General features: G+C 38.5%; 5 protein-coding genes across 5 annotated transcripts; 4 read left to right on the top strand and 1 right to left on the bottom strand.

Annotated features, from left to right (window-relative positions):
• The first annotated feature begins 1,941 nt into the window (after window positions 1–1,941).
• LOC117623209 (probable disease resistance protein At5g63020) lies at window positions 1,942–4,568 on the top strand. Its single transcript, XM_034354104.1, is given in 2 exon segments — window positions 1,942–4,363; window positions 4,366–4,568. Coding segments are annotated over 2 exon segments (2,625 nt in total).
• Window positions 4,569–7,376: 2,808 nt separating this feature from the next.
• Window positions 7,377–10,561, top strand: LOC117620586 (pentatricopeptide repeat-containing protein At1g80880, mitochondrial). The gene is made up of 3 exons (XM_034350697.1): window positions 7,377–8,117; window positions 8,618–10,021; window positions 10,252–10,561. The coding sequence occupies exons 1-2, from the start codon at window positions 7,516–7,518 to the stop codon at window positions 9,687–9,689; spliced, it is 1,674 nt and encodes a 557-aa protein (XP_034206588.1). The 5' UTR covers window positions 7,377–7,515; the 3' UTR covers window positions 9,690–10,021; window positions 10,252–10,561.
• A 1,232-nt stretch (window positions 10,562–11,793) lies between these two features.
• On the top strand, window positions 11,794–13,455 carry LOC117622343 (lamin-like protein). Its single transcript, XM_034352993.1, has 2 exons — window positions 11,794–12,313; window positions 12,952–13,455. Exons 1-2 carry the CDS (start codon window positions 11,980–11,982, stop codon window positions 13,287–13,289), a joined length of 672 nt encoding a protein of 223 aa, XP_034208884.1. The 5' UTR covers window positions 11,794–11,979; the 3' UTR covers window positions 13,290–13,455.
• A 991-nt stretch (window positions 13,456–14,446) lies between these two features.
• On the bottom strand, window positions 14,447–15,148 carry LOC117621655 (non-functional pseudokinase ZED1-like). The gene has a single exon (XM_034352217.1). The coding sequence runs from the start codon at window positions 15,146–15,148 to the stop codon at window positions 14,447–14,449; it is 702 nt and encodes a 233-aa protein (XP_034208108.1).
• Window positions 15,149–15,661: 513 nt separating this feature from the next.
• On the top strand, window positions 15,662–16,681 carry LOC117621654 (serine/threonine-protein kinase ZRK7-like). Its single transcript, XM_034352216.1, has one exon. The coding sequence runs from the start codon at window positions 15,662–15,664 to the stop codon at window positions 16,679–16,681; it is 1,020 nt and encodes a 339-aa protein (XP_034208107.1).
• The last annotated feature ends 5,507 nt before the right edge of the window (window positions 16,682–22,188 follow it).

Raw genomic sequence — 22,188 nt, 5'->3', positions numbered from 1 at the left:
TAGTGAGATTATAGAATACTACGGTAGTATGGTCACATGGTACATCTTGCATACACATGTTATAATATAAGTAGATATTTATAGATACTATTCTCTAAAAGGGGGAAAATGGACCATATCGTCCACTCATATTATAATACGTATGCAAAATATACCATGTGACCGTACTTCTATAGTATTTTATAATTTCTCGTGAACCTGGTGGCCCATGAGGGGCTGCATGATATGGAGCTCTGGTCCAACTTATTGGCTTTTGTTGTAAAATGAACAGTATATGTGGGAATATTGAGTTGCACATAAAGTAAATGACACACAATATTCATGTATTGGCTTCATGTATATGTTACTATTCATCAAGTCATGAATATGAGTCTATTCATGCATACAGTACATTTGCTAGTACAATTACTATTCATGTGCATGGCATTATTCACGTATGCAGTTACTATTTATACATTTGTCAGTACATTTACTATTCATGTGAAATGAACTATTAATCGATACGGTACTGTTACATTATCAAGGAGTTTCAGGTCCTGATTTACATGTCAAGAATCAAGGATCTTCATGTCTAATCATTTGTTTACAAATATAGTACCCGGGAGAGCGCCAGCTCTCATATCATTATCATCATTAAGGATCTTGAGGTCTTGATGTAGTTGTATGATGAAGATCAAGGAACTTCTGATCCTGATTGGTGTATGTCGTAAAACTCATCATATCATACAATTAATTCATAAAATAAATTGCTATAAATTTTTGGTAAATAAATTGCAGGTATGGACGATAACCATACTTTAAATAATAAAGTAAATGTGCGATAAAATAAATATACTTTTATGGGCACTAATCCTACTCCATACTTTAAATAAAAAGTAAAGGAAGTTGTGTGGACGATAAACATGCTTCACAAATAAATACTGTTATATAGGTAATGAACCTACACCATACTATAAATAAAGTAAATATAAGAATAAAACCACCACCAAATATATATATATGTATACAAAGAGCTTCTATTGAGGGATCCCTCAAATAAGCTTATTCAAGGGATACCCCTTGTAGGCTCCACTCCGGATTGTATTTCACTAATTCAAACCTTCTATTTTGTAGATACTCATTCAAAGATATCTCTACAAAAAATCACTTGAATCAGATATCATTTGACCACTCAATTGAGTTATTGAAATTTTAGTATTTTCTTGAAGCACTGTGTTCATTGATTTTGTAAGACAAAATTGGATGTCGAAACGGGTTCCGATTTGTCTAATTTTTTGTAAGGATGATCTATGAATGAAGACCTAAAAAATAGATAGTTTCGATCATTGGGAAAAAAATTGTAGGGTACCCTAAAGAGCGTTCCTCAAATAAAATTATTTGAAGGATCCCTCAATAGAAGAGAACTGTATATATATAATATAACATATTATATTACCATCAACTTTTCATATTAATATCAAATATACTAATACATAAAAATTCATGTCAAAGTGTGATGGACGAGGATTATGATTGCCACATTAAATGGTCGTGCAGGGTTGACCACATGCCCTCTGCTTTTCTTCCTTCCATCAACACAATAGTTAATAATATAAATAATAGTGCAAAATAGAAAATTATACTTGAGAGCTTCTCGTGCTGATAATGTGTTGTAAAATGAACAATATATGCGGAAATATTGAGCTGCACGTAAAATAAATAAGACACAATATTTAACGAGTTTCAGCCATGCCTACATCCTCAAAAAGCAGCAGCAGTAATTTTTCTACTGTGTAAAATAATAGGATTACAACTTTAGTGTTTACAATCTCAGTATATGCAGAAAGATAACCCAACTGCTGCTGTTGCTGCTGTCCATTGACACCATTTTCTTGAGTATATTTCCTTTTTTTTCCCTTTTTCTTTTTATTTTGGGTCTAAATTGATCATCTGCTAGGGAAGATGGGTAATTGCTGCTCAGTCACTCTGCAAGTACAATGCGATGCATTGATCAACCGCTGCATAGACTGCACCTTTGGACGAGCAACATACGTGTGTTTCATGGAAGAAAATCTCAACTCTCTGGGCACTGCATTAGAAGACTTGCAGGCGTTGAAGAATGATGTGAAGACCAGAGTTTACCTGGCTGAGGCACAACAACTGAAGCCATTGGACCAAGTGCAGAGGTGGGTTTCAAGGGTTGAAGAGATCCAAGTTGAGGTCAATGAATTGGTCAAAGATAGAGATAAACACCTTGAGAAATTATGCATTGGAGGTTGCTGTTCTAAGAGCTGCAAGTTCAGCTACCAATTCGGGAGGAAAGTGGCTGAAAAGTTGAAGCAAATCAATGATTTGAAGAGAAGGACTTTTGATAAGGTGGCTGGGGAGGCTGCCCCGGCGTCGGAGAAGAGACAGACGACTGAGAAAACTGTGGGGATGGAATCCATGATTGATGTGGTCTGGAGGCAACTTGAAGAACCAAAAGTGGGAATTGTTGGGTTATATGGAATGGGAGGGGTGGGGAAGACTACTCTTCTGGACCAGATCCACAACAAGTGCCTGGACACCCCGAACGATTTCGATCTTATAATCTGGATATAGGTTTCCAGGAACTTCAAGCTTGATAAAATTCAAAATGAGATTGGGAGAAAAATTGGGTGGTTCAATGAGAAATGGAAGAACGAAGAGGGGCAGCAAAAAGCTGACGAGATATTCAGGGCCTTGAGTAGGAAAAAGTTTGTGTTGCTTTTGGATGATGTGTGGGAGCGTGTTGATCTGAAAAAGGTTGGCGTTCCTATCCCTGATGAAACAAACTGGTCCAAATTGATCTTCACTACCCGGGATGAGGAGGTATGCAGCCAAATGGGCGCTCACAAGAAAAATAGAGTAAAATGCTTGGCAAGCGATGAAGCATGGAATCTGTTCAAGAAGAATGTGAACGTCGCAGAAGACATACTTTCTCTTGATCCGGAAATCCCTGACTTGGCTAAAATCGTTGCTAAAAAGTGTGCCGGTTTGCCTCTTGCACTAATCGTAGTTGGTCTGGCCATGTCTTGCAAGAAGACAAGAAGAGAATGGAAAGATGCCATTGATGTTTTAAGGAAATCTGCTTCAAAATTTCAAGGTATGGAAGAAGTTTTCCCTCGTCTCAAGCTTAGCTATGACAATTTATCTAGCAATGAAGTCAAATCTTGTTTCTTGTATTGTGCTTTATTTCCGGAAGACTTTTCTATTCATAAGGATGAGTTAATATATAAATGGATGGCCGAGGAAATATTGAAGGAGTATGCTGATGTAGATGGAGCTCTAAACAAGGGTTACTCTATCATTGGTAAACTTGTTCGTTCTTGTCTATTGGAAGATACAAGAGGCCACGTAAAAATGCGCGATGTGATTCGTGATATGGCGTTGTGGTTAGCTTGTGAATTGGAAGAAACAAAGGATAATTTTATGGTTCAAGCAGGTTCACTTTTGACTGAAGTTCCAAATGTTAAAAAATGGGAAGGTGTGAAGAGGATGTCATTGATGGCCAATGACATTGAGAATCTTGAGATAATACCTTCATGCCCCAGTCTACTTACCTTATTGCTCAGTAATAATCGTTTGAAGATGATTAGCGAAGGTTTCTTCAACTCTATGTGCAACCTACAAGTTTTGGACTTGTCGAAAAACAAGGATATAACCCAATTGCCATCAGGAATTTCAGACTTGGTTTCACTGCAATATCTTGATCTATCAAAGACAAGCATACAAAATTTTCCAGTGGAATTCAAGGCTTTGGTGAAGCTAATATATTTGAACTTGGAGCACTCCAGCGAACTTGAGGTTATTCCGCATAATGTAATAGCGAGCTTCTCCAAACTGAGAGTTTTGAGACTATATAAATGTGGTACTTGCAAATTTAGTATCCTTGTTGGGGATAATGAGCACCTGGGAAGTGAATTGCAATCTTTGAAGCACTTCGATATGTTGACCTTGACCATACAAAGTGTTTCTGTTTTCGAAAAAAATTTCACCTCCAACAAACTACTGAGCTGCACTCAATTTCTATGCCTTGATGGTTTGAGCTTTCTTTATATATCATCACTGACGTATATGAAACGTCCACATTTTCTTACCATTAGTAGTTGTGAAATTGTGGACTACAAAGTCTCAAGGCAAAGTTCCTTTGAACACCTACAAGAAGTGGATATACATGATTGCCCCAACTTGAGGGACTTGACGAGGCTAATTTGTGCTCCAAATCTCAAGAAACTGTCTGTACGTTCATGTTCCAATATGAGAGAAGTAATCCAACTTGAAAGACGGGATGAAGTTGCGCAGCTAGAAGAGATGAATCACTTTGCAAAGCTTGATGAATTGATATTGAAAAGCCTACCGCAGCTGCAGAGGATACCTTGCCTTTTACATATCTGAAGAGAATCGAGGTCCTTGACTGTCAAAATTTAAAGAAGCTTCCTCTCAACTTTAGCAATGTTCCCAAACGAGATCTTGTCATTGCTGGAGAAGAAGACTGGTGGAATATGTTGAAATGGGAGGATGACGTTACTCGTAATGCTTTTCATCCCTGTTTTAGACCACACAAGTAAGTGGCATTAACACCAGAAAGAGTTAGATATTGAATCTGTTGGGCGCACGAAGCAGGAGTCAAGTCCAAACTATGATTCCAGGTACCAAGAATTACATGATTGAGAATCTTTGTAAATTTTGTGTAATAAGTATAACATACGCATGTATTTAGGTACAATATTTTGTAGCCTTTATCATTGTCTTTGAGTCTCTACCTCACATGATCAATGTATTAGGTGAGATGCCAAACCCTCCAGGAACTTTTTTGGCAAACTATTGTATAATTATTGCTTTGGCTGGAGTTGTAGAGGCCTCTAGTTGTTCTTCCTTATTTTTGTGTCGTGGTTCTTGTGTGGCTTTGTTGGTTGCATCCTTATCAATTATTTATTTGAAGAGAGAGAAATAACATGATCATAGACACTTTGCCTTGTAGAAGTCGGAGATTTTTAATTTTTTTTTTAATTTTTTTTTTTTTTATAATCTTTTCTGGGTGTGGTAATTACCTCTGTTTCTGACCCTACCTTCCTTTTGGGCCTGTGGCATGGTACTTTGCCCTTACCCTCTAGTATTCTCCTTCTCGTTTCTCCTTTTTTTGACGTTCTTCTTTCTTTTTATCATACCCTCAGCATCCACTATTTTACGCTTTCAGTAATGGTCTCAAATGCTTGGCAATGCAATAAGTATTAACTAAATTTTAGTAGCTTGTGGTTACACTCTAAAGACATGTTAGTCCATATCTTCTTAATTTTTACAATTAGATACAAGTGATTCTTAATTTTAAATTTATTACAATGTGATTTCGCCAGCAACTGGTCTTATATGACCCGAGTACACACAATATTAAGAAGAATCTTTGTTTTTATGGGCGTGACAATATTTTATCACAAGCTATTTTCTACTCAGAGAGTCTAGTCCCGGTCATAGACTCATAGGGAGATGAAGAATGAAATGAGCAAAATATGCTTTCCTAGACTACTTGGTGTATAAATTTTTAAATAAATTACTAGCTTGATCATTGATTAGTTTTTGGTTCGATTGAGAATCAGGTTGAGCTTGTTTATTTATTTACTGCCGTGGCAGAAAGTTAATGACGACACCCACAATTACCAAAATGTTTTGCAGCAAGCCATATAATATGATGAAACTAGTCTTCTAATTTGGGTTTGATGCATAATTGAGTTTTTTGTTCTTTGTATTAATTCGACAGACACTGGTCACTATTAATATGTTTGTGTAGTTTAATCCTAATTAACCTCTCGACCCAAAAAAATATTTCCTAATCAACCTAATAACATACCAAATTCCACTAAGAGAGCAGCAACACACACAATAAAAAATCAACTTTGAATTAAATTCTAATATTTCGATTTAGCATGACTTATAGCATCTGCAGTCGTGTTCTCTATTTTCAAGTAAAGTTTCAACTTCAAAAACTTGAACTAAAATACTTTATAATTACTATTTTAATTAAAAACTTAACCATTAATACAACCAATCCCTACCTAGCCTCTTGAGAAAAATTTACCTTTAAGTTGTCAATGAGCCACTTCATTTCGAAGTTCCAATCACCAATTTGCCTGTCAATATTGGTTTTAGAATAAGATTAGTTAGTCCATAATCTTAGAGTGAACCCACATTGACAATAAGGGCGTTCTCAATTCTCTATAAATTGATGACACAAAACACAACTTTAGTTTTGTTATGAAATGTGACAAACACAACTTTAGAATATCGTTCGGTGGGTTGGATTAGTAGAGGATTCCAATCCAATGTTTGGTACTAAAGATAAATATAGACGAAGATAATCTCACCATAATTTCATTAGGTGCATTTTTATAAGATAACTAATTCTATGAAAAAGTTGGATATACAATCTCATTACTAGATCCGAAGCTTCTACATTTATCTGCATTTCATAAAATCTAGATCATCCAAAGGATCCAATGCTTGAGAGTATGCCACATCATTCATTTGATATATTTATAATTTTCTTTCAAAACTGACAGTCCATCTCTAGCCTCGCCTACCCATGTCTCTCTTAGTTCTTTTCCTTTCTCTTTGTATTATAGTCTTTATTTATTCATTTATTTTGGCTTCTTCTTCTACTTTGAATGTGTATCAATTGAAGATGGGTATTGTAACCTCAACATTGAAGAAAATTAAACTGAAATCAAATGGGTATTTCCCTGATCATTTTGGGCTTTTCTCGATGACTAGAATACAACTTTCAAATTAGCAAGTTGCAATAACTTTGGGATTTTCTCGATCACTACAACATCTTGCAGATTGGAAGATTTTTTAATTTATCAACTTAAAGTTTTTTTTTTCTTTTCCGAAATGGAAGTATTTAGCTATTTTATGTTTTTTCGCAAATCATAATGAATACTGATAGAAGGAAAACAACATTACTAGCCAAAATCCGTTCTTATTGAACTTATAAGAAAATATTGTAACAGAAAAAAAAAAAAAAGAAAAAAAAAGGGGGTGAGGACGACATGAGAAAGAAGATGAGTGCGCAAGTTGAGAGAGAAGAGGAAGATACAAGTGACGACATTTATAAAAAAATTAAACAAACTTATTATAGGCAATGTGGTATTCTCATAAGAATTGGATTAGTTAGAGGGTCTAAACTTTATGAAATGCAAGTAAAATGCATTGTCTCTGAATGCAGAAGCTCGAGCTCCCCCACTATTTTAGCATTCTAAGTCACAAATTGGTCTCGCCTGAGTGATATACAATTTGATACAATAATGTAGTCACGTGAGACGCACTTATATATGTGAAATGAAGATAACATTATTTTGCTATTCCAACAAATTACGGCACGCTACGTGTAATACCCTTTCACATGACAGTTTGTGATTGCTTCCCGTTTTCACCATTGTTCAGATTTTCTTTGCCTTTTCTCCTAAAACTCAGCCAAGCTGGCGTTCGACATGTCCCGTAGTCTTTTCTTCTGGTAAACTGATGGCACTTCCCTCCATAGCAAGAAGGCTACGAAGCAAACATCCCCAGCTCTTCCTATCACACACGCTGCTCCCGTCCATTTCTAACTCACCGTCTCCTCCTCATTCTTCACACCCTCTCCCCCAGCATCTCTCTCAAACATTTCATCGAACACTTCTCGTTCCCGTTCACACCCCTCGCCATTTCTCTACTCTCCAACCCTTCTCAGCCCAAACTCTCAACGACCCATTGGGCTTCAATGCCCAACGATTCAAGACAAACGACCCGTACAAGTCGGGTCTCACCCAATTTCTCGAATTGCTCAAACATGCCTCCCATTTTGCCTCAGAAGCCGAGGCCATGGCTTTTCTCGACAAGTCGGGCATTGAGGTGAATGGAGATACGATCCTTTTAGCGATTTGGGAATTGAGGGAAGACTGGAAATTGGCGTTTTTGGCTCTCAAATGGGGTGAAAAATTGGGTTGTTGCGATGAAGAGGCTTGTAGTTTGATGGTATGGGTATTGGGGAGTCACAGAAAGTTCAGTACTGCTTGGTGTTTGATACGGGACTTGCATCGGGCTCTGATGGATACACGGCGTGCTATGCTTATTATGATTGAGAGGTGAGCTTGAGCTTAGCTTTTGATATTTTTTATTGTTTTGATTGAATGTTGATTATGTTTTGAAATTGAATATGGTGTTCAAAGGAGGTTTAATTTAGCTACATTATTTTCTAGTTAGAAGTAAACGTGGTTGTAGAATTTTCTTCTTTGGTGCAATCAAACAAGATGCTTGGACCTCCTGAAGTTCTGAAATCAAACTAACTTTTCTTGTTTTGTTTCTGGATGGTTCCCAGAAGTGGTTTCTGGGGTTGCATACTTCTTGCATTGTTCGCATAATTCTACGAATATTGTAAAGTATGGATCTTTATGGATTAGAAATTCTTTTGTTGCTTTTGCTAGCTTTGGGACGTTTGGATTTTTGTTTTTATGATGGTTTATGAGATGAGTTTATATAAGTCTTCAACCACATCCACGACTTTGTGCTTTCTCAAACTTATACGCGGTTCACTAGTGTTATTCAAAAAATTAATTTTCCTTATTTCCCCTTTGGTGTTCATCAGATATGCATCTGTAAATGATCCATGTAAGGCCATTAAGACATTCCAGATGATGGACAAGTTCAGGTTGACTCCTGATCAAGAAGCATTCCACACCCTCTTAAATGCTCTCTGTAAATATGGAAACATTGAAGAAGCTGAAGAATTCATGCTTGTTAATAAGAAGCTTTTCCCACTGGAGACTGAGGGCTTTAACATTATTCTCAATGGGTGGTGTAACATATCTGTTGATGTATTTGAAGCCAAGAGAGTTTGGAGAGAAATGTCAAAATGTTGTATTACACCAGATGCAACTTCTTATTCACATTTGATTTCCTGCTTGTCAAAGGTTGGAAAGCTTTTTGACTCCCTTAGGTTCTATGATCAAATGAAGAAAAGGGGCTTTGTTCCTGGCCTTAAAGTTTATAATTCATTGATTTATGTACTAACTTGTGAAAATTGCTTTAACGAAGCTCTCAAAATGCTGGGCAACTTGAAACAAATGGGTTTGCAGCCAGATTCTACTACCTATAACTCAATGATATGTCCTTTATGTGAATCAAAAAAGCTAGAGGAGGCAAGGCAGGTGTTGAGCGCTATGATAGAGGATAATATCAGCCCAACCATTGAGACTTACCATGCATTTCTCCAGAGCACAGGTTTAGAGGGAACTCTTGAAATTCTTAATCGAATGAAGAAAGAAAATTTAGGTCCTAATGGCAATACCTTTCTTATGATTCTTGGAAAGTTCTTCAGATTAGAGCAACCTGAGATGGCATTGAAGATTTGGACAGAAATGAAGCACTATGGAGTAGTGCCTGATTCTACACATTACACAGTAATGGTACAGGGCCTGGCAGCTCGTCGTTTGTTAATGAAGGCCAGGGAACTTTTTGCTGAGATGAGGTCAAACGGATTTTTGGGAGATCCAAAGCTTGAAAAGCTTTTAAAGGAACCAGTTGCAGGCAGTAGTGTAAAAGGAAAACAGAGACTGAGACCAGTCAAGCAAGCGACAAGGGTTAATCAAAAACAAGGCAGGATGAAGAGATGGAAAAGTCCACACCAATCAAGAGAGGAGAAGACATCAATTGAATAGTCTAATCTGAAATTTTGACTGCATGTCAAAAATCTTGGAAAGATCCTCTCTGCCAGTTCTTGCAGAACTTTTTGCAAATTCCATATGGAAGATATGGGTTGTTGTTGTTGGAAAAGTTGCTAAGGAGCTTCTGCAAAATTGACTCCTAGAAACCTTTCAACTTGTGCTATCTGGTTTTCATTCTTGACAGCTGATCAAAACAAAATTGATTTAGCATTTAGAAAAAAGGAACTGAGCCTCTTCAATGGTGCAAAAAATTTATTATGAAGGAGCATTTGATTCACATTGTTGTGGTATTTGGGGATCAATGCTATTGTTTCTATATGTTCCCGGTACGCATTCCACTTGATCCCTCGTGTTCGTATTACATTTTGGCAAATGAATGCAATGTTTGCCAATTGGTTCATGGACTTGATTTGCATTTTTTGTTGGTTCACATGACTTGAAGTAGACTGTCTTTCCCTTTCCTTTGTTGTTTTTTGTTTGCTCATACTGAATGGAATGGATGTTTCTTTTCATAAGTATTTTTAATTTGGAAATTTGGTGATTTCTTTTTCTGCAGCTTCTCACTCATCATCTGTGCTGGTGGAACCTATTATTTGGAGATACAGAGTTTCCAGACCCGTTTAGAAGGAAGAGAATGAAGAACCTTTTGCTTTATAACTCATAATTGTGAACAACTCTTGATGTAAGATATTTTCACTTTTTTTCCTTAGCCTTGGATAGCAATACTGGAAAAGTTCTAATAGGCCGTTGCCTTTCGTCTATGATTCGTCGGTAGAGGTACAAGTGTTATGTTTTCATATGGACAAATATGGGAACACAAATATGTATACATCTTTGAGACTTTATAGACATACATACATTTATTACCATGATTGAGCATTTATTTGCAGAAGCATCATATTTTGCAAAACCAATACAAAATGGAAGTGTTAAGGTGTTTCTTGATACAATTGGATGTAACACTTTGTATGAAGATATTCAAGTGACAAGAAGTACCGTTGTCTTTTACTCAAGTGTCTCCCTCCCCTACCTCTTGCTAAACCAGGCATTTCTTTTTGGCATTATTTCATATGTCAAATTATGAGGAGATATCTGTACGAAATATTGAAATGCAAGGAGCAGGAATGTCAAAGTCACCTAAGGCAGCAATCTTGGAAATAATTTTTCATATGAATACTTTGGTAACAATTGCTATCCTCCTTCAAAATTATATTGCTCTCTGGGTTCACAGCTTAAGAAATCCAATAGACTCGTGTGTAAATCCTCTTTTAAGAAAAACACATTAGAAAATATTGGCTTCAGTCAGGTGATGGGAGGGCATTGGATGACAACGGGCCAGATATGTCAATACCATCCAGTCCCCGCTTCCCATCCCTGGCCCTGTCCTTGCCTCCATCTCTGTTTAAGCGGTTTCGGGAAATCTCCATCCCTGTTCCCATCGGGGGCCTATCCCCATCCCCGCCCCGAATACCCCCTTTTTTTTTTATAAAAAAATATTAATGCTTGACAAAATAACCCACATTAATTTCATAGTTCATATTTGGGGAAAGAAGGAAAAAAAGCAAATCTAAAATAAACAAAAACTTGGGATATTCACATACATTTGCTCCTGCTTCAAGAAACATTTCTACGCACGAGATCTTGCCATGCATTGCAGCAAACATAAGTGGAGTCTGAACCTTTTTTAATAAAAAATTCAACACACACTACCAAATTACTATGTACGTTTGAACCAAAAATCATTGATCTACAAGTTGATATTCTTTTTTATAAAATTATTTTCCGTTGATGCCTCATTAACATTTTCTAATAATTGATAAAGTGCGGATTTTATATGCATAAATGGTAAGAAATCACTTGTTCATAGACAACGAAATTGTTTATAAAATTGAAAATCACATAGATCAACGATCAGAACAGAAATGACCCACATCTGCAGTCAACTGACTGTCGCACAGCTCTCAATAGTCTGTATTGATCCACGACACCGGAATGTCTTACAATAATTTTTTTTCGCGTTGCTTCTTATTTTGTGTACCAATTTACCAAACAAGGACAAAAATGTGGGTAAGTTATTAAAAGCTACTCCAAGAAAATATTAAAATGGGGCCTGCGTGTTTGGAGAGCACAACGGCCATTTCCCAATGCCTGATCCATCTACTCATATCATATGCCATCAATAGTTCTTTTACTTTTCTTTGTCGGTTCTTTTTACTATGTTGCAAGTTGATAAGATTTTTTTATGGAAATATTGTTTTGGAGTTCTGTGAAATAAACCAAAATAATGGGGAGAAAGAAGAATTGTTTGTTTGTGGAGCCCACACAAACCCAGAACTCAACTCGACTCGACTCCTTTTTGAACTGCCTCCAGCGAATTATTTCCGTTAACCAAGAGACAGAGAAAGCGGAGAAAGAAGAAACCAACCAGAGAAGGAACATGTGGAAGTCTTGTAACACAACCCACCTCATCTTGTTTCTCCTTTTCATCTCCAGCCTTGCAGTCCTCACTCCAATCCTTGCCACTGACCACATTGTTGGTGCCAACCGTGGCTGGAACCCTGGCATCAACTACACCCTCTGGGCCAACAACCAAACTTTCTATGTTGGGGACCTCATCTGTAAGCTCGCTCTCCCTCTCTCTCTCTCTCTCTCTCTCTCTCTCTCTCTCTCTCTCTCTCTCTCTTTATGTTTCTGTCTTTAGATTCATTTTCAAGTACTCAGTTTGCATTCCAGAACCCACTTTCTTTGTTGGGTATTTTTGTTTTCACTTTTCTGCTGCTTGTTAAAAACTAAAGTTTAAATTTTTTATTAAAAAAAAGAAGAGAAAAATGGTATCATATTATGGTACACTTGAATTGCATTCTAAAACCCACTTTCTTTCTTGGGTATTTTTGTTTTCACTTTTCTGCTGCTTGTTTACAACCAAAATTTTTTTTAAAAGAAAAAGAAGATAAAGCGAGATGTATCATATTATGGTTACTATGGTATACTTGAACTGAACCTAGCACATTAATTTTGGATTTCTTTAGCTTAATTGTCTATCTGAGATACCTTTCTTTCATATTTTTTTTCACAGTTCATAGCTGATCATTGTGGTACTTTGAATATTGCTGTTGGTGTGTGTACACACAAATTTACTATCTTTTTGGGCTAATCATACAATTTGCTATCTGTCTTAGCCTTTTTCTGTGTAAGTTTTTCTTATTTATCCTGGTCTTCCTTTTATTCTCAAAGTATATTGCTTGTTAACTTGCAGCATTTAGGTACCCAAAGAACCAGTACAATGTGTTTGAGGTAAACCAGACTGGGTATGACAACTGCACCTTGGACAGTGCTGTAGGGAACTGGAGCAGTGGCAAAGACTTCATACCCCTCAATCATGCCAAGAGGTATTACTTCATTTGTGGCAATGGTCAATGCTACAATGGCATGAAGGTCTCTGTTGTTGTCCATCCTCTGCCTTCACCACCCAAGGCCGCCCCAGGTGCCCATAATTCTTCATCAGAATCTGCTGTCCTGGTTGTTCCTCGACAGGGATTTCGGGCCTTAGCGGTCTCTTTGGCAATGCTGTGCTTTGGATTCGGATGGGTCTAGTTCTTGTGGTGTGTTTTGGATGTGGAAGCTGGTGTAACTCAGGGAAGTGTACAATTTATTCTTATTTGTTCTAGTTTTAAGCTTTTCTTTTTTTTCCTTAGTTGATGTTCTTTGGACATTTACATTATATGATTTGGGCTGAACTCTTCTGGTTTTTTCCTTTGTACCCTCAACTGTATTGCCTAAACTTTGTTTCAAATTAGCAAAACTTTACAATTTGATCATCCTTCAACTATTTTAATCACCGCTCTGAAACTTTACAATTTTGACTTTCTGGGCCATGTTTAGGATTAGACCAACACCCTGTCTCTTGAGTTGTCTCCTCAGGCATCCAAACTAGTTTAATAGGAGCGCAGGCTTCACTGCTATGACCAAAGACTTGTCAGCGACTACATTGTGCTAGCTTCCAAGACTAATCTACCATAGGCACAGCAAATATTCTCCATTTCCAGTTGCAACAGATGTAGGCAGTTCTTCAGCTGCATCTACTTCAACATGGAGGTGTCGAATAATCAAGCCTTGTTCTTTGCATAGTAATTCTGTCCATTCAAAAAGGTTCCCATGGTAACAGTTTTCCATGAGCTTTGCCTTCTCATTGCCCAAGCATTACTTCCCTTGCTAATTTTGCTTGTTCTGCCCTGTCTTTTGACAAGAATTTCCAGAAAATAAGAAGGTTGCATGATTTTGTAGCTTTAATACTTTATTATCCGTCAAGAATCAAGATATACATAGCCAAATGAATACATTATGCATGTAAGATCCTAATGGATGGGGGAAAACACAAAAAAACAATTAAAAATTTAGAAGACCAAAAATATTAATTTCTATGTAAAGATGCTTAGATATTAAGGGAAGAAGAAACCATTCAAAATTTATGATTTAAACTGTGAAGGAGAACAAAACATTAATATTAGAAGCTCTTTATTAATCTGAATCTCCTTGCCACTTCTTTCATGGTGGGATTATCATAAGGATCTGACTCGAGACACCATAATGCGAGCTTGGTGCATTCTGCTACTTGCCCCATGCTTGTATCATGCAAATTTTCCCATTCGTTAGAATTCACTAAAACCTGAAAAGCTTGTAAATCAGCAATGTTCTTTCCTGTTAGAATTTCACACACTACAATCCCAAAATTGTAGACATCACTTTTCCAGTTATAACACCCCCGAAATTTTTAGTTGTGGAGCAAAGTGGTGTGGAGCCCCGAACACTTTGGCATCAACATGAGTTTCACCACAGGGAATTGGTACGGGGGTTTGGAACTCATACAATTTGGCAACATAGTCTTGGTCTAAGAAGATATGTTCTGTCTTTATATGTCGATGGATGAACCTCTTTCTCGTGCCATAGTGGAGATATGACACTGCATCTGCTACTTCAACTGCAATCTTTAGCTTAGTCTGCCATTTTAGCAATTGACTGCCCCTATAGATGTGATGGGAGAGAATTCCCTTTGCTGGGAATTCATAAACAAGAGTAGGCAACTCAGTCTCAAGGCAGCAGCCCAAGAGCTTCAAAACATTCTTTTGCTTGCTCATGTTTGAGGCAATAGCAGCTTCATTTGTAATTAGTTCTAGAGGGTCCATGCAACTATTTGAGTCTCCTTCAAACTTCTTCACTAGAATTTCATGATCGTCATGAACTCCTTTGTACAGTTGGAAGTTCCAATTCTCATGTGTCATTCTATCCCAGTTGTAGTTGTTTGTTGCCTTCTTGAGCTCTTTTCCAAAGTACATCCGAATCGGATTACAATTCCCATTAAAAGAATGGATGAGCTGTTCCAGCATCACAGCTCCATTCTTCAGGAAATAGCCCCCTTTTCTCTTGTTTTTGTGGTTTCTGAAGCGTGATAGCATACCGAAAGATTGGTTTTCCAGTTGATAACAATACAACTTAAGCTGCGGACATTAATGGCTCAGTCTTTTTGTCCTGTGCGCAGAGAGTCAACTAGGGGTTATCACTTTCTCCAAGTTCAAATTTTATCTTTGTCTTCAAAGGCATACCAAACCCAATTTATTTTCAAAGTCTTCAAGTCTATTCAAGGTATTGAAGAGTCATGAAGACAACTAATCTTCCAATAAGCCACAGTGTCATTAAAACCAAAATAATGAAAACTACAACTGTGTTTCAAGAATAAAACCTTATGTATTACTCTAATAATTGTTCATCGTTTGTGGTCCAAAACCAGATGTTTTGTTTCTTCCACAAGCCTTATAGGAAAACACCCAGAAAAAACCAGGATAGTTCCTAAAGAATTATTAGTCAACAAGTTAAGCCCCTAGTTAACTGTCAGCTGAAACAGGACCACAAAAGCAGGCTAGTCCACAGATAGTGCTGCAACTTTGGCAACTGAAAACCAATCTTCGAATATGCTATCATGCTTCAGAAACAAGAAATACAAGACAAAAGAGGAGGGATGCTTCTTGAAGAATGGAGCTGCCATGTTAGAACAGCTTATACATTCTTTCTATGGGAATTGTAATCCGATTCGGATGTACTCCAAAGAAGAGCTCAAGAAAGCAACAAATGATTATTGCTGGGATGGAATGGCACATCGAGATTGGAACTCTCGATTGTACAAAGGAGTTCATGAAGAGCATGGAATTTTGGTGAAAAAGTTTGAAGCAGACTCAAGTAGTTACATGGATCCTCTAGAACTGATTACAAATGAAGCTGCAATAGCCTCGAACATGAGCAAGCACAATAATGTTTTGAAGCTCTTGGGATGCTGCCTCGAGTCTGAGTTGCCTACGCTAGTTTACGAATTCCCTGCAAAAGGAAACCTCTCACACCACATCTATGGAGATGGCCAATCACTACAATGGCAGATTAGGTTAAAGATTGCAATTGAAGTAGCAGATGCAGTTGCCTATCTCCACTATGGCATGCCGAAGATGATCATCCATCGAGATATAAAAGCTGGACATATCTTCTTAGACCAAGACTATGTTGCAAAGCTGTCTGAGTTCCGAACCTCAGTGCCAATTCCGTTGGGTAAAACTCATGTGGATGTTGAAGTAATTACCGGGACTCATAGGTGCCTGCCTCCTGAATATGCTATATCTGGACGTACTTCAGAAAAGAGTGATGTCCATAGCTTCGGAATTCTGTTATGTGAGATCTTCGCAGGGAAGAGATGGGATAGTTTACTAATTTGGTTTAAGGAGAATTCTAACAAAGGCAGTTCAAGCTCATATAACGAGCTAGAGTTTAGACAGTTAGCAAATCTTTTCGAAACCTACTTAGAGGCCAATGTCTGGGAAGAAGAAAACAAGAAGCAAGTAGTGGAATGTGCTAAGCTCATAGAGAGGTGTCTCAAAACAAATCCGGATGACAGGCCCATCATGACAGAGGTAGCACTATCACTCAGATTGATCAAAAGCTTATAATATTGAGATGATCAATGGTCAAATTATAAAATTGTCATTGTTAAAAATCACCACATATAGAAAGATGATCACTCTCTCTTTCCCTCCCTAGCTGCTTATGAGAAGTATGTTAATATTATGTTTCACTTATAATACGATTCTTGCATTTGCTATTAACTAGTTTCTGTTTTTTTCTTCTTATTTTTACACTGAAAATGTTATCAGATGTCCCATAATATCATTCTTTGTTCTCTTTGTTTCACATTAAATGTTTGAATGTACCACAGTGTATTTAAGATAATGACATGAATAAGCAACAATGTGTTTTTCTTTATCTAAGCATTGATTTAACTTATTGGCAATCTGTGGCGTGGATGAATGTTGCCTGCAATCAGCAGAGCGTGATGATGCAGCAGAAATTCAATTTCGGACAATGCCATGTCCAGTTGGTAATAACATAAAGTAAGGGGAGGAAGGGTTGGAGCAGGGGAGGTGGGAAGATGGGGACTGGAGGTGGTGGATAAGCAATGTTTGGAAGGGTGAGAGTAGTAATGGATGGAGCAATGGCAGTACTAAGAGGAGGGTTTAAAGTTGGATCAAGTGGAGTTGTAGGACTAGTTGATGGGACTAATATATTTGGGGGTAGGATAATAGTAGGTGGGTTTGGAGGGGAGAAATACTTCCCTATCTTCATTTCATTTGCCCCCTTTCTTTATCTCTCTCCTCCAGGCAATGAAACGGTGGTACATAAGTTTTTCTTCTTGGAGGGGCTTGGAATTATCGTGTGAAGTGGGATAAGAGGGCTTGAAGGGTCTATTTTGGGAGGTTGGGATTGTAGGGATATCTTGGATAGGAATGTTAAGACTTGAAGGGGCTAAAGTTTGGGAAGTAATGAAAAAATTCCATTGCATCCAAATCAATCAAGATCTAAGTAGTTGTTCAGTAAACTATTATGCTTCTCGCATGCAGTATCCGAGTCTTGCCTATTTAAGGAATATAGAGGAGGTATGCGTCCTCTCGGTCGCCTTGACCAATCACAGATCAGCTCGAAAGTACCCCTTTTTATTATGATGATAGGAGGGGGATTGTAGGAATTGCTGGGGCTAAAGTTGGGTTTTCAAGGCTTGAAGGGGCTAATGTTGGGCATTCAAGGATTAAAGGGGCTAATGTTAGGCCTTCAAGGATTAAAGGGGCTAATGTGGGAGGTGGAGGTCATAGAATGTAGGGTGGTAGGGTAAGTGTTTTTTTTTTTTTTTTTGTTTTTTTGTTTTTTGTTTGTTTTTGTTTTTGTTTTTGTCGCAGTTAGGAAGGAGGAGAGGGTTTTTCTCATACACACTATTGTCATGGGATTTCCACTAGGCTAGACCCCGTTGGTGTAGGGTAGATGTTAAAAGATTAAGAGCACTTCCACCAGTTGACTCTTGCCATGGCAAGATTAGCCCTAGGGCAGGCACTATTCACGTGAATAGTGCCTGCCCTAGCCTGACAGGATCCGACCCAATTTCCGCTTTGGAATTCGAGCCAAGTCCGGTGCGTGTCCGACACCTGGAGAATGTCGGACACAAAAGACCTTTTTACCCTTCTTGCTTCAAATTTTCTTTAAAATTCCCTTAGACTTCTGCCGAAATTTCAGCAAAGTCTCCCCTGTATTTTGACCAATCCCAAAATTTTCCACCTATTAAACAATCAGTACATCCATCCCAACAGCCAGAATATCTCAAGTAACAGATCTCAACTCCATTTTTCCACTAATACTAGATATCAGAGCATACCCTAAAGTTTTCAAGGTTTCAAGGATTTTCTACAAACTCTACCTTGGCGCGGAAGCTATGATTGGCCCGGTGGTGGATCCCGCGTACTTCTACGGCATGGGGGTGAAAACAGTTTGAAGATGTGACTGGACCAAATATGAGAATTCTTGAAAACAGTTTAACAATCATAATAACCCCCACTATAAAAATTGTTAAATAAGCTGAATACGTACTCTTCATTTAAAGCATACTAAACTCAAAGCATTCTATGTAAATCATATTCAAGCTAGATAAATTTTATTCAAAAGCACTGAAATCAAAGCTTGTATAAAACACTGAAACCAAACTTGTATAAAAGTACTGTACTCAAACCTTGTATAACTGAACAAAACTATATAAATGTATCAATGCCTGAAAAATCAGAGAAGCTAGTATAAAATAGCTGAAAGTCATAACTGTATAAAAGAGCTTAAAATTCTTTAAAAATTTCCACCTAATTGTACCCCTGTTTTATCCGTCAATTCCCTGGCAGGTCTCGGGCGTCACGCAGGCTACCCGAGTCGCAAACTGGCGAAATCAGGGGACTATGATCAGCCTGTCCCGCCGGCAGATTCCTCGATGACACCAAGTCAGCTCGAGTCGCTCTGGCAGGATGCAGGGGACCGTAGTCAGCCTGATCCGCAATCCTGGCAGGTTTCGGGGACACAGAGTCAGCCGAGCCGCAATCCTGGCAGGTCTCGGGACACCAAGTCTGCCGAGCCGCCAATCCTGGCACTCACGGTCCGAGCGTCCCCGAAACTCGTGAGGCAAAGTCAAGTGCACTGACATAACTGAAATCGGACTGGATGTCCGTAAACATCGATCCAACTCTGGGTAATCACCAAAAATTAATGGGTACGAGGTGGTTTTAAAATAAAATCCTTTAGAAAAATCTGAATAACAACTGAAATCTCAAGTTGTGCTGCTATTTCTGCATAAGCCTCAAAATCTGTTTTCTATAACTCTTAAGCATGTAAAAGTAAGCAGCACACAACTTATAGAAATAAGTCTGTATTAATCATGCTCGGAAACACAATAAAGCTTACTCAAGATCAAATAAGGAATTTAGTCAAATAAACTCGTTTATAAAAACTCTTTTATATAAAATCAATATAAAATCACTTATAAAATCTTATTTATGGAAAACCTCTATATAACTCATTTATATAAAATAATTCATGAAAGAAAGTCCACTCCCAGATGGTCCGAGCTACTTTGACCCTTCGAAGGTCTCTTTTGCAATCCTGTCGGGCTCCTGGTGCCTGATTACCCATAAAGATTTAATTAATAAACTGCTGAATAAAAAGAATTTCAACTAAACACCTTGCCCCCGGCTCCTAAAAATACGTGCACTCGTTTCAGGTTACTCCTATGCCCACCTTAGCTTTTTGGACAGTTAGATCGGCCTTAAGAGACCCGAAACCTCAATAAGCGGTAAGCTGCTAGATCGGCCGATCCGAGACCCCGTGGGTCCACGGTCTCCGATGGCCAATCTGGGGTCCTCTGAAGGTTCCTTACAGAGAAGGAACCATGTTCTGTGATTTTGGTCCGAAACGGACGGTCGGATCAGCCAAAATCGCGTTATCGCTTAAAATCCAAACCCTAGCCCCAGGGTTCGCGATTCCGGAGTATCCAGGACTCCGATTCGCAATCCGTCGAATCCTACACGATCCTGACATCATGTAGACCGACATATCCGAAATCCAGCGCGATCCGATTATTTGACGACACTGCACCCATGGATCGCGCGATATGGAAAATCCGTTCGGGGCTCAAACGGACTCCGAATCGAGATCCGTGAAATCCTACGCGCTCGTGACGACACGAGGATCACAAAACTGCACAGAATTACTTCACCACCCTCGCCCATGCGCCCCAGCACGCGCGGGCAGATTTGGGTGTCTTAAGCGATTTCGGGTGGCCGAAAAATCTCGGAACCAAGACTCCAAACTCCTATCCTAGGTAAAACACCCCATTTGGAGTCACTTTTATTCTTGGACATACCCCAAAAAGTGACCCGAAATAGTAGTTCCGAGAGGCCGAAGTTTCGGCCAAACTTCAAGTCGAAAATCGAACCCCTTAGAGCTAAAACATGAAAAATAGCTAGAACACGAAAAATAGCTGAGAAACCATACCTTACTCGATTGATTTGGTGGAGAAACGAAGGAGAATTTCGAGCTGGAAGTTCGGATGGCTTCGGACGAACCTCCGTCGGAAAACATGGTTTTCCGGCCAGCTCAGGGCGGCCCCGGGGTGAAGGTCGGTCAGGTCTTGACAGCGAGACGGAGGCGGACCAGATGGTACCCACGGCGGAGATCAGCTCGGCCTGTGGTGGCCGGGCCGTCGCCGAGAAGGCGAAGGGTCGCACGGCCCAGTTCACGCGGGAGGAGAGAGAGGAAGAGAGAGAAAGTGACGGGGGAGAGGAGAGAGAGGGGGATAAAAATCTGACTTTTTGGCCAAATTACCGTTTTGCCCTTCGCGGTTTTTAGACCATATCTTCTTCGTTACAGCCCCGATTTGGGTCTACTCCGTGTCTACGAACTCGTTTCGCCGCTCTCTACTCAATGGCGCAAGCGGCATTCCCAAATTCTTTCTCAATCAAAATGTCAATTTTTCCCCTATTAAATAATGCGAGGGCAAAATAGTCTTTTCACTAGAAGATATTTTCCTTACTTTTAAGATATTTTCTTTCTTTTTAGATATTTTGGTTTGGGTTATTACATAGCCCCTTCCAGCAAAATGTGTTTCCAGCAGTTGGGGCTTGCCATGGCAATTACTATTCATTTTTTTGTTTTTTTCACAATTTTGTTTACTTAAACAATTAATTTGGATAATATTTTTGGATAAGATTTTTGGGTTCCTACGTGTCAATACTATTCATATCGGATAAGATTTTCGGTTTCAAATTTCAGATAAATTTTAGATAAATTTCAAATTTCAGATACATTTCAAAATTCAAATTTCAGATAAATTCAAAATGTCAAATTTCATATACATTTCGGAATTCAAATTTCTGATAAATTTGAAATTTGAATTTCACATTTCAGATAAGATTTTCACCCTCTAAGATTGCGCCACGTGTCATATCTATTTGTGTACATTTTTCTATAAAATCAGAGGTTCAGCTCATACCTCCCACACCAGTTCTTCTCTACATTTCAATTTCTCAATTTTAGATTTCATTCTCCATTCTCAATGGCAGACATGGAAGAGGTTTTGGAGAGGCAAGCGCGAAAAACTAGAGAAAGAATGCGTAGACGAGCTGCAAGCAAAAGGGCGCAGAGAGAACTAGATGAGCAACTTGGCATAGCAGTTGCTTTGTTGGAGGAAGAAAAGCAGGCTCGCCGTGGTTCACGAGAAGGCCGTCGCTCAAATGTGGACAGACATAGACATTCCCGGGGTAAGAATCTTATGGAAGATTATTTTATCCCACAATCTCTGTACTATGATGTTCATTTTCGAGGGAGATATAGAATGCAACCTCATTTGTTCAAAAAAATCATGCATGATATTTGCAATTATGATGAATATTTTGTTCAAAAGAGAAATTGTGCTGGAAATTTGGGACTTCTTCTAGAGCAGAAGTTCACAGCTGTGATACGAATGTTGGCGTATGGGTCATTTGCTGATCATGTGGATGAGATTGCTCGGATGGGGAAGTCCACTGTTTTGGAGAGCTTGGTGCGATTTTGTCATGCAGTGGAAACTCTGTACACCAGAGACTACCTCCGCAGACCT

This window comes from Prunus dulcis, chromosome 3, assembly GCF_902201215.1.
Source record: "Prunus dulcis chromosome 3, ALMONDv2, whole genome shotgun sequence".
Lineage (NCBI taxonomy): Eukaryota > Viridiplantae > Streptophyta > Magnoliopsida > Rosales > Rosaceae > Prunus > Prunus dulcis.
The sequence above is the reverse complement of the archived record's forward strand: the minus strand, read 5'-3'. Positions and strand labels throughout refer to the sequence as shown.